Below are 12327 nucleotides of genomic sequence, written 5' to 3' on the forward strand. Positions count from 1 at the left end.
TGTTAGCTTCCGAGTTTGGCGTGGTGGCAGAAAGAAATAGGGGTGTCTTTGGGGAGCTAGTCCAGGCTTATCTTTTGCAGATGGCTTTGTCCTGTGAAAGTCAATACTTCTCCAGTGACCATCATCGAGGAGCAGGGCTGCACTTAACACTAAACCATATATGTGTATGTGTGTGTCTTATATATTTATATAATATATATGTATATATATTATATTATATTATATATATATATATGACATGGTCTCATGTATCCTAGGCCAGCCTTGAGCCCACTGTGAAGCCAAGGATGACCCTGAACTTCTGATTCTCTTTTCACCACCCTCTGAGTGTTGGGATTGCAGTTATGCACCCATCCAGCTCATGTGGAGTGAGCAATCAAACATAGGGTTCTGTGGATGTTAGCCAAACATTCTACCAACTAAACTGTACTCCCAGCTCCTACAACAGCATGTCAGTCTGAAATGTGCCTCTGGGACAGTGGCAAGTGTAATCTTGGAAATTAGATTGCAAAAAAATCCACAGACCCGGGAGAGCAAAAGTAACTGGCCCTACGCAAGCAGCAACTTAGCACCACTGATCATCAGTATTAAGTATTCCCGGAGATATTTTTCGACAGTGAAAAGGAAGGAAAGGACAGTGGACTTTGTGCTATATTTTAGGGGGGCTGGTAATCCATAACTCCTTAAACTATCAGAGTAGCTTTTCAGGGTAGTGGCTGTTCTCTAGCATGAGACTTGGTAAGCACTAGATGATAACTGATAACTGCTAATAACATGAGTATGGATAATATTGGGAACAAATGCAGTAGAGGGTTTGAGTAACTTATCCAAGATAACAGGGCTGGTGAGTGTTAAATAACTGTTCGAGCCCAAGTCTTTCTGACCAAAGCCTGGGTTTCTGCTGCTCTGCTCCTCAGCAACAGTGAAACATTGATGTCATTGTGAAACATTGATGTCATTGAAACGCTTCGAAATTTTGAAATCCCGTTAGAAAGGAATTGATGAGTGGCCATTTGAAACCTTCAGGTAACCAAAACTATCTTTTCTCTCTCTCTCTCTCTCTCTCTCTCTCTCTCTCTCTCTCTCTCTCTCTCTCTCTCTCTCTCTCTCCACACTTAGCTTTCTAAGTTGATGTGAGCCATGGCCCAGCTGTACTACAAGAAGGTCAATTACTCACCTTACAGAGACCGCATTCCCCTGCAAATCGTGAGGGCTGAGACGGAGCTCTCTGCTGAGGAGAAGGCCTTCCTTAGTGCCGTGGAGAAGGGGGACTATGGCACCGTGAAGCAGGCGCTGCAGGAGGCTGAGATCTACTACAATGTCAACATCAACTGCGTGGATCCTTTGGGCAGGAATGCCCTGCTCATTGCCATCGAGAACGAGAACTTGGAGATCATGGAGCTACTGCTGAACCATAGCGTGTATGTGGGCGATGCATTGCTCTATGCCATCCGCAAGGAAGTGGTGGGCGCTGTGGAGCTTCTGCTTAGCTACAGGAAGCCCGGTAGAGAGAAGCAGGTAAGAGAATTCACACTAGGATGGTACCAGTCAGAATATCAGGGCATCAGAGTCCAAAGGAAAGGTTTGGCAGCCTGGAATTGAGAGGGCTTGTCTTAGAAACTGTTATCAGTTGTCTCGGTAGCTTCCTTGGGCGGTCCCAGCTATTTTACTCTTTTGCTGTGTCTCTTGGTCTTAGTTACTTATACATATTGAACACTTAACAGTGCGAAGACATGCTCTTCATGTCTAGAATATGTAAATTCTTTCCATTTTCTTTACCACCTCCCATTATATCTTCATTTCCTTCCCGTACTCAAAAGTCACATTCTAGAAAAGAGAGCAAATCCAGACCTGCGCTTTCTCCTTGAAAGGCTGTTCTTCCACAGAAAAAGGCAAGAAGACTTTAGCCTTGAGTGCCGTAGTGCAAAGACGAAGAGAAACCTCACTTGTTTTCCTAGTACACGCTATGTGACTGAATTCTACTCATAGGCGTTTGCAAGTTTGCTTCCATGAATCTCATAATCTCTAAGTCACCAAAAGTTGGTATCTTTGTATAGTTATCTTTGATTTCTCAGTCAAATCTTGCCCCCATATTCAATCCCCAAGCTTCATGGTTTCTCCCTCCATCTTTCTTTCCTCTCTAAGCCAGTCCCCACTAGTATTGCCTGCTCTGTCATCACTCTCCTATATGAGAGGGTCTCCAATTGCAGCCCCTAGACTGGCAGCAGCAGCATTTCCTGAGAACTGAGGGAAACTGCAAAGCCTTAGAGCCCCACTATAAGGGTACTAAATCATAAGCTCTGGGATGTTGCCCAATAAGCAGTGCCTTAACAGGCCCTCAGGGGGGATTCTGATGGATGCTCAGGTTTGAGAATCACTGTTCTACCCTAACATAAAAATTTTCTCATTAGTCTTATTGCATCAATTCTTTTTGCAGATCTGAAGCCATCCTGAAGAGTCTGGTTTATCCTTTCTGAATTAGGAAAATGATCTTACTATTCTTGTCTGTCTCTTTAGTACTACAATGTCTTCTATTAGTTTGTCCTCCATTGTTAGGAGGAAATGCTCGAGGTGATGTACTTTATGAAGCAGAGGTCTGTTTTACTAACCATTTTTGGAGGCTGGATGTCCAAGATAAGGTGGCTTAGCTGCCAAACCTCTGACCTTGCTTGCATTATAGCATGATAAAGAAAATGGAAAGGAAACTGGGCAAATATAGAAAGAGACAAACCAGCACCTTGATGAACATGGACAATGAAAATCTGTCATCCTCAAGCATTAGGAAATATGACCAAAGCTGAGCTTGAAGAAAATCCATAGCTTTTAATACAGATGCATTTAGGAAGAGAACAATGAAAATAAACTAAGTGACAACTCGCAAAGCACTGGGATTTTCAGAGTAGAAAATGGAGGGAAAATCTGGAATGGACAGATTAACAGTTCCTTGACTAAAATGCCTACATCCCCTTCTCCTTCAGCATTTATAATACCCCCAACGAAAAGAAGGATTTCATCTTTCTTGTTCCTTGTTATATCACACTACCAGAGAAAAATGCCTGATAAATGTTTATTTAATGAATGAGTAATATGTAACCAGTACTGAGCTTAGCATCTTAACATGACTTATTCATTTAATCCTCTAGGGAACTCTATAAACTGAATATTATTATTTATTACTATTATTATTATCATCATCATCGTCATCATCATCATCCCTGTTTGCCAGTGAGAAACAAGATTGTTAAGTCAATTGTTTAAGATCCCACTAACTATTGGAGTTAATAGCTTCTAAACCTTTTTATTTGCTAGGCTCTGATCACTCAACTAAATCAGGCTGTTGCTAAAAGTTTGGCAACAAAGGCTGGAGAGATGGCTCTTTAAGAACAAGCATTGCATGCCTTTAATCCCAGCATTTGGGAGGCAGAGGCAGGTGGCTCTTTATGAGTTTAAGGTCAGTCTGGTCTACAGAAGGAGTCCCGGTACAGGCTCCAAGGCTACAGAGAGACCCTATCTCAAAAAATCCAAAAGAAAAGGAAAAAAAAAGAAAGAAAAGAACATGCATTGCTCTAGCAGAGGACCTGAGTTCAGTTCCCAGCACCTAAGTGGAATGCCTTGTGAGCACTTGTAACTCAGTTCCAGGATATTATTCTATGCCCCTTATTTTGGTCTCCACGGGCACCTGCACTCATTTGCACAGCCATATAGACAGACGAACACACATAATTTAAAATGATAACCTAAGTCTTTTAAAAATTGGCAGCATCACAAGGCGCCTGAATGCACAACAGTAAAAATTGACTCAGACTCAGCACATTCAGTGAATGTCAGGGGTTTCTGGAAATGCTCATTCATGATGTATCTGTCACACAACCTCATTGCAGCCTTGGTTCTGAACACACAATATGCACCCTCTACATTGCACACGCTAACACTATATACAGTGACACTTCTCAGCCCAGACTGGGGACTATTGACTGATGTGAAGTGCAGTGTTTTATTTTACATACCAAGGGTTATGGTATTATGGAAGCATAATGGTATAATTATGAAAAACAAAGACTCAGTAATATTTTTCTCCTAATCCCTCAGCATGTTAAGCATTAAATTAGTATATCTTGGAATTAGATTGTTAAAATGTTTGATTTTAAGAGCTGTTCACTGAGCTATTTCATTAAAAAAAATCTGTTAGTGGATTTTAGCTTGGGACAGCACAGAATATCCAAGTTTCTTAAATAGTCCTAAACATAATTCTGCCATTGCATACTATATAGTTATAGATAGCAGCATTCTCAGCACTGGTGGTTATAAAATTTAAATATTGTTCAACCCTCAAAATCACCAAAAATGATCTATATTCTGCAGCATCAAACATTCAGTAAAGATTTAATTCTTTATATAAATATAAGCAAGGACATTCATCTTATTAGTATGCAAATTAGGTCTCATCTTTAATAAAGTAGATCTTTTTCGAATAAATTTATTCATTAGTATCAGTAAATACTTAATATATGTATACCTATATTATATACCTGTACACCTGGGTTGGAAAAAATTTCATGGGTGAAAGGGAGTTTTAAAAGCCCTATACTTGGCCTCATTGCTTCTCTGGAAATCTTAGGATCCTAGCACAGAGAATATGAGATGGGTCCAAGAATAGAAGACAGATGAACTCCCTAGTAACAACAGGCCTAAGAAATTTAGAAAAGAAGTTCCGTTTGTTTCCTACTCAGTCCATCTTACCAAGGTCATCAAAACTGATTTGTTTTGTATCCCCTTCTCCTAGCTAAGCACCTGGGAGGCTTCTGAAGGCCTTCTCAGCTACAAACCTCTAAGTTCCTGTACCACACTGGCTGTTTCCTTTATTTGAAAACAATCTCATGCCACCTTGTACTAGTGGGTGCCCTCATTCCTAGGAACATCTAGTCCTCTTACTGTGTACTATCAGTCTAATGCCCACGTCTTTCCATGCTGTCTTAGTTAGGGCTTCTATTGCTGTGAAGAGACACCATGATTACAACTCTTATAAAGGAAAACATTTAATTGGGGTGGCATACAGTTCCAGAGACTTAGTCCATTATCATCATCATGGTGGCACACAGGCAGACATGATGCTGGAGAAGGAGCTAAGAGTTCTGCATCTTGACCTGCAGGCAACAGGAAGTGAACTGAGTCAGTGGATGTAGCTTGAACAAAGGAGACCTCAAAGCCCACCCCCACAATGGCACACTTCTTCGAACAAGGCCACACCTCCTAATAGTGCCACTCCCTTTGGGGGTCATTTTCTTTCAAGCCACCACACATGCTTACCCTCTCCATACTGAACCAGTGCACACAAGATAAGAGTGGTATATAAATATTTGCTGAGGGACATGAAGGATTTAAAGGTATCTTCCAGAAAAACCACAAGACTTTCTTTGAAACTGGACTTTTGGGGGTTTTGCAATCAATCACATTTAATCACATAACTGTCTAGAGGAAGAGGAGAGCACAGGACAATTTCCTAGCTGGGTAGTGAGTGTAGACTGAATCCATGTTTGCTGGTCCCATTTCTCTCATCTTTTTGTCTGCTGTAGTAAATGCTGGGGATCTGCCAGTCAGGAAGGAAGGCATCATGTCAACTTATACTAACGTGCATGTCGTGACCTCTCCTTGTCAGAAGCAAAACTTAGCTCATAGAAGCAAACTGCTCATGGTGATAAAATGAGACATATGAAACCTAGGATAGGCGACTCGTGCAGCTGCAGTTTTGTTGGGACCTTTTGTCATGCACCGCCATAAATAATCCCTCCTTGGTCAATACCCCACTCTCATAAATAAACACTGTAGTTTAAACCGTACAGAACCTTCAACTCCATCCGCAAGTCTCCTCAGTAGCTTTTTCCTCTCCGCCCCAGGCTCAACAATGAACTTCTACTATTTAATTGTCTTCCGTTATTCCGAGAGTCACTATGATAGTTCATATATGAGTAACTCTACCAGGTTGCCACAGTGTTCGAGAATCCTATCTTTCTTCAAGACAAAAACAAGATTGGTTTACCTGGAAGCAATCGGGAATGTGAGCAAAGCAGACCCCATTAAGGCCCTTGAGTTCAGCGGGGCAGACCATTTGCAGGAAGGCACCCCTCCACACACAATCTGAACAGCAACAGCAAACCTTTGGCACAGAGCACCACTGCCAGCTGCCCTTCGTCGCGCTGGAAAATAAGGCACAGCTGACGTCCATCAATACTGGGAAGATAAAGCAGAGCCATCTTCCACATTAGTAGACAAGGTCTTAAGTTCCAGGCTGGCAGCAAAATTCCCTCTGTAACTCCTTTACCCCATTCTCCCTTATGCTCCGCTGTAGGAAGTTAAGGCCTATCAGGCCCAGAGGAGCCAACCTAGAGTCTGCCTGGTGCCTCATTGGCTAGGCATGATCAGGCCCTTTCACAGCACCTGGTAGGCTACAGCTTCCTACACTCCTACCGCTACTCAGCCATATTAAAACTACTTTACAATAAAGATCAAAAGCCCAGCACAAATGGCTGTCGTTGGCTTCTAGTATCGGTACTCATACAGAGACCTGAATTTTCAATAGGAACCAAATCTTAAAATAAAAATTGTGGTATCTTTTCCGGTAGACTATCCACACCCAAAAGATGTAGTGGGGGTATGTGTGTGTGAGTGTGTGTGTGTGTGTGTGTGTGTGTGTGTGTGTGTTGCTCCAGATTCTGACCCTTTGGCCAACTTTTTAACCTACAACAGACTATTTCTTTGGGAGTAAAATTTGACAATTTAGGGGCTTTGTGATTTCTTTTACTTTTTTTTTCTCAGATAAGCACTCTTAGTCACAGAATACAAAATTTAGGGACAACTAAACATCTGATGCCAGCCTACTTCTTATGTAGACTGCTTACTGCCTTCCGGCCACTGACTTTGGGACCGCTTAAAGGAGCCTTGTCAACAGGGAAGGCAGATTCAGCTATAGTTCAGAGAAGAGGCTGGTATTTGTGTGAATGTACAATACTAACTCTGAATCACTTGTTGTGATTATGGGAAACTTGTCAAAAGCCAGGTTCCTTGGTACATGCCTACAGTATTAGCACCTCAGGATTTTGGCCTGAATCCAACACCTTAACAATCTTGTCTCCACCAGTATCTAGATAAGATGTCTATATGGCTCTCTGTATTTATTCTCTATGGTTACCATTAAAAATTATCATAAACTGGATGGCTTAAAACAAAATAAATGTATTGTTTCACAAGGAAAAGGGCAATAAGAAATGAAGGTAATAGTAAGGCTGATTCCTTCTTGGGGGGTTTCTGATAAGATGTGTGGGTTGCCTACAATCCCTCCTGCTTTTTATATTTGTATCACTCCAGTCTCTGCCTCTACAGATACAAAGTGCTCTTCCGTTGCCTTTCCTCTGCATTCATCCCAATTGCCTTCTTCCTAAGTGGATGATCGCAGCATTGTGTACAAACGCATCTACAAAGACCCATTTTCCAAATACAGTCATACTCAAGGCTACTATAATTTGAACATAGCATTAGGGATGCACAGTTCTCGCTCTGTGAGAGATACTGGTTCAGAAAAGTGGCTTTCATGGTTTTATAGCAGTAGGAGCCATTCATAAAATCCCACTGAGACTAGAACCAACCAGAGCTTCTTTCATCTAACTGCAGATTGGAACCAAAACTTATATTCATTCACTCTCGTTCTTGCTTTCCCTTGACCTTTGAGGAATCAGGACAACTTGAATACTGTCAGTGTAGAGGACAGAAAGCAGAGTTCAACTCACCGTTCAATGCTAGCCAGTTCAGTTCCATCAAGAATGACACTAATAACAGCTACCTGCTACCTAACCCAGAGGTCTGTTTTGAGGAAGAATTAAGATTGAAATATGTGAAAGACTTTGGGAAAACTCTGAATGTTAGACTGAGGTCAGTGATGACCATTTTCTGATTTATTGCTTTAGTTTACTTGCGATTGTCATATGGTGTGAAAAGACAGATGGCCCGTGGCCCTGGTCACAAGGCACCGTGAGTACAGTATGTGGGAGGGTTCACAGATCACCTCCCCCTGTCTGGCCTAGATGGCGACAATCTTCCTTCTGTTACCAAAGAAGCTGCATGACCTCAAAGGCACCCTTCCTTTGTAACAAGAGTTTAAAGGTTTGTACAATGGATAAGTAGAGCTTCCAGTCATTGTACCAGCAGTCCACCCAAGTAATTTTCTTTCTTGGTCACTTGCATCACTGCAGACATCCAGAAAGAGGCTAAGCCAACCTTTTCCCTGTGGCTTACCCCTCTGGGCTCTGCCATAATTACTCATTTGTCTGTGGCAGATGGCTCCAAATTAAAATTGGTCTCACAGATGAGCTACAGAGATTAAATCTCAACAGCACTGATAAGTGTTTGTGTTGAGGGTATAGAAAATCAGCGACAGGACACTGGTACCCACCCCCTGCTTCTATCTGGCTCTTGACCTCAGGATGAGATTTTACAGTTTGGAGGACAGACACTGAGAACCTGCACAAAGGTTACTTGAACACAGGGAGAGGACCTAAAGATCCGAGACCATCAATTTAACTCACAGTGAGATAGAGCAGAAAGTAAAGGAGAGATTGTAGAAAAAAAATCCCCTTCTATTTATAGAACATCTATGCTTTGGATTCAGCCCCTTTTAGATGTGTTTCCTTGGACAAGTCACTTTAGTGTCTCTATACCTCGGTCTTTTTATCTGTGACTCAGAACAATGAGGGAATGGACTTTCTAGAATTATAGTAAGAGTGGAATGAAGTATGGAAGCATTTAACTAGGATGGTCCCTGGCATGACCTAAGCACCCACTAAAACAGCTAGTAGTGCTCCTGCTCTGACTAGCTAAGTCATGCTAATGCCATCTGCAGGTTAATGCCACCTATTTTCTCAAGTGAAACTGGGACAGGGCTCAATGTGCAAAGTGTCTCCTGTGCATGAGGAGGACCTGAGCTCTGATTCCCAGCATCCATCCATGTAAAAGTTGGATTTAGGAGCATGCATCTGTAACCCAGCACTGGGTGCAGACAAAGAGATAAGTGAATCCCCAAAGCTCACTCTCCAGTCAGCCTCACCAAATCAATGAACTCCAGGTTCAATAAGAGACTCTGCCTCAAAAAGTAAGGTGAATATCCACCAAGTAAGACACCTAAAGTCAACCTCTGGTCGCCAAACATATGCACCCACATGCACACAGGCACACCCATGAACAAGTTGAATACGCTACACACAAGAAAAGGGCACACATGCATGCACATTAAGTACAAATTGTACACAGTGGTTTAAATGTTCAATTTGAGGTGCTGAAAAGGTGGCTCAGCAGTTAAGAGCACTTACAGCTCTTGCATATGACCTGAGATTGGTTCCCAGCATCAACATCAAGTAACGTACAACTGCCTACCTATAATGCTAGCTTCAAGGATTCTGTTCTCTCTCTCTACCACCCCCTCTCACACACACACAATAGCTCACTGGTAGAAGAGTTTTCTAAATGATCATTGCATTAAACTTTTGAAATAATAGTTTGCTATGACAAATTACCTGAAAAAGCAACTGCCTTGATTTTGCTTCACAGTTTGGTACAGTCTATTAGAACAGGGAAATCATGGAACACGCGCTGAACACAGCTGGTCATAATGCATCTGCACTCAAGCAGCAGAGAGAGATAAATTCAGGTGCTTTTTAATTCAGTCCAGTATTTCTCGCAATGAAATAATGTTGTCAGTGTTGAGAGTGGGTTTTCTCACCTCAATTAATTCTGTCTAGAAACTCCTTCACTCATGAGTCTAGATTCTGTCACATGTAGCCATTATTAATCATCAGATAATATTAATGTCTCAATCAATTGTGTTGCCTAAATTTCTCAGGGTTAGAGTAATGAATTTTTATCTTTTTATTAATCTGAATAATAACTCATTTTATTATTTGCTTTCATTTCCATATTACTCCTCCAACAGTCTTACCTTTCTTCTATTCTCTTCTCCAGCCAGAGAGAGGAGAGGTCCTCTCTCTGACCCCACAGTTCAGTGTCTATGTACCATATTTTAGCACATTCAGCAACTTAAATGAGACAAACTTAATACATAAAGCTTTATATATTTAATGGGTATGGCTTGGGATCTGGACATAAGCATAATAAACATAATAAATAAGCATAATAAACAAGTCTATCACTTCAGAACGTTTCCTGCTGCCTCCCCTATTCTGACTGTGTCCTGTTTTTATCTCCTGGCTTCCAAACATACCCTCCCAGCTAGATTTCTCTGACTACTATTTGTTCCTTGTATTCTGGTTCCTACTGATAAACTCAAACAAGATTAAGTTAGTGCAATGTACACAATGTTCTCTGTCTGACGCATATGCCAGCTCCGTGAAGTTCTCAGTAGAATGAAGAAAGCATGATTCGCAGGAACTTCAATGAGGGACAGTTTCGTGCTTCACTCTGATCTCCAAGGACTGTTGTCATCAGTTAATTAGTGAAAAGGGATCATGAGCTCACTGAGATAATACTACTTTGTGGAGTGAGGTTTAGTCCTCTTGGAGTCCTGGGGATTGAATTCATCATCAGACTTGCATTCTGGGACAACAAGTACGAAATAATAAAAAGAAAATATCACTGGATATGGTTGCACACGAGATGGAGGAATGAACATCAAAAATCAAAGTGAATTTGGAAACAGCCTGGGATACATGCGATCTTCTCTTCCCACAGCACAGAAGAGAGAAGGCAGGCTCATGGTTCCACTTAGTTGAGCAACTACTGGCATCAGATTGCTATTGGGTGAGGACAAATCAGTTTTCCTCAGTGGAGCGACACCTGGCATGTTGACCAAAACCCCAGGCAGGCCCCATACCCAGGTGTAGATGGAACTGGGGCTGTGTTCCTGCCACCCAGCTCCTGGCCACCTGGCTAGCTTAGGCTCTGAAATAACAACACACAAACTGTATTCATATAAACACTGCTTGGCCCATTAGCTCCAGCCTCCTACTGGCCAACTCTCACATCCTTATCAACCCACCTCCATTAATGTGTGTAGCACCACGAGGTGGTGACCCACCAGGAAGATTCTAGCGTACGTCCATCTTGGGCTGGAACTTCATCACGTCTACTCCAGAGAGGAGCGGCATGGCAATTGCCTCACTTCCTCCCAGAATTCTGTTCTGTTTTCTCCACCTACCTAATTTTCTGTCCTATCAAAGGGCCAAGGCAGTTTCTTTATTAACCAATGAGAGTAACATATAGACAGATCATCATTTCCTCCATCACCCAGGAGTAGTTGGCCATGCAAACTGAACTCAGTGGTTTCGAGGCTTTTGTTATTTGTTTTTAAAAAGAAGGCAGAGAGAAAGAGAGGAAAGAGAGATGGAGAAAGGGAAGGGTATGAAGTTGGGTGGGTAGGGAGATAGAGAAAGGAGAATGATCAAAATACAGTGTATGAAATTCTCAACAAATAAATAAAATATTGTTTTAGCATAAGTAAATATACAGAAAGAGCCATCTAAAACAAATAGAGTCAAATAATGGTATAATGTAAGGAAGAGGAAGTTGGTACCAATGACAGATCCCCTCTCTTTCTCTCTCCCCTTTCCCTTTCTCTCCATGGAAAATGGAGTGATGACTAAACTTTCTGAAGCTGGAGAGCACAAATTTGAAATTCCTTTCTGCTCTTCCAAGGCAGCTTTACAGATATTACCACCTAGCTCCACTGTCCATCTTAGGACTGTGGGTAGAACTCTGGCTTAGAAATTATGAACAGAGACACCCCACTGCCCTTATCATTAAATAGGCTTTATACTTCAGACACCAGACAGATAATATGTCTCCACCACATAATACCTTAGACCAACAGCCAAAGTCTCAAACACTGTGTGCTTTGTCTGCTCAAGCAAAACAAACATGTGTCACTTTTTTTATTTAATTTATTCAAGTTCTCCTTGCACACCGGGATTTCTTATCTATTTGATGCAAGATGCAAACCTTTTCAGCTATTAGGCTGCAGGGGCACTAGCACCCTTGTGTATATTCATTTGCTCATTTTTGAGTTTTGGTATAAAAGAATATATGGTAGCTATAAGAAGTATAACAGTATATATGAATATTAGAAGGAAAATATTTCCTGTTTCCGATTCCCAAAAGTAACTCCCTAAAAGTCATGATTAAGAACAACATACGTAGGTCCTTCTAGATACTGTCAGTACTTATTTAAACAGAAACAGAGAGAGACTTTTTTTAAACAGATGCTTTACAATAAGATTTACCTCTAAGAACACATTTTTGCTTTCTCTGTTAGAATGTTTATCCATACTG

The 12327-nt window shown here is 41.5% G+C and overlaps 1 protein-coding gene across 1 annotated transcript in view; it reads left to right on the forward strand.

Moving 5' to 3' along the window:
* The window catches only part of Trpc5 (transient receptor potential cation channel subfamily C member 5), a 277912-nt gene that overhangs the window by 133773 nt on the left and 131812 nt on the right, over window positions 1-12327 (forward strand). Inside the window, exon 2 of the mRNA XM_075957321.1 lies at window positions 1120-1518. Coding sequence (XP_075813436.1) covers window positions 1141-1518 — 378 coding nt within the window. The 5' untranslated portion in view covers window positions 1120-1140. The remainder of the gene's footprint in view (window positions 1-1119; window positions 1519-12327) is intronic.

The sequence above is a fragment of the Microtus pennsylvanicus genome, chromosome X (genome assembly GCF_037038515.1).
Source record: "Microtus pennsylvanicus isolate mMicPen1 chromosome X, mMicPen1.hap1, whole genome shotgun sequence".
NCBI classification, from domain to species: domain Eukaryota; kingdom Metazoa; phylum Chordata; class Mammalia; order Rodentia; family Cricetidae; genus Microtus; species Microtus pennsylvanicus.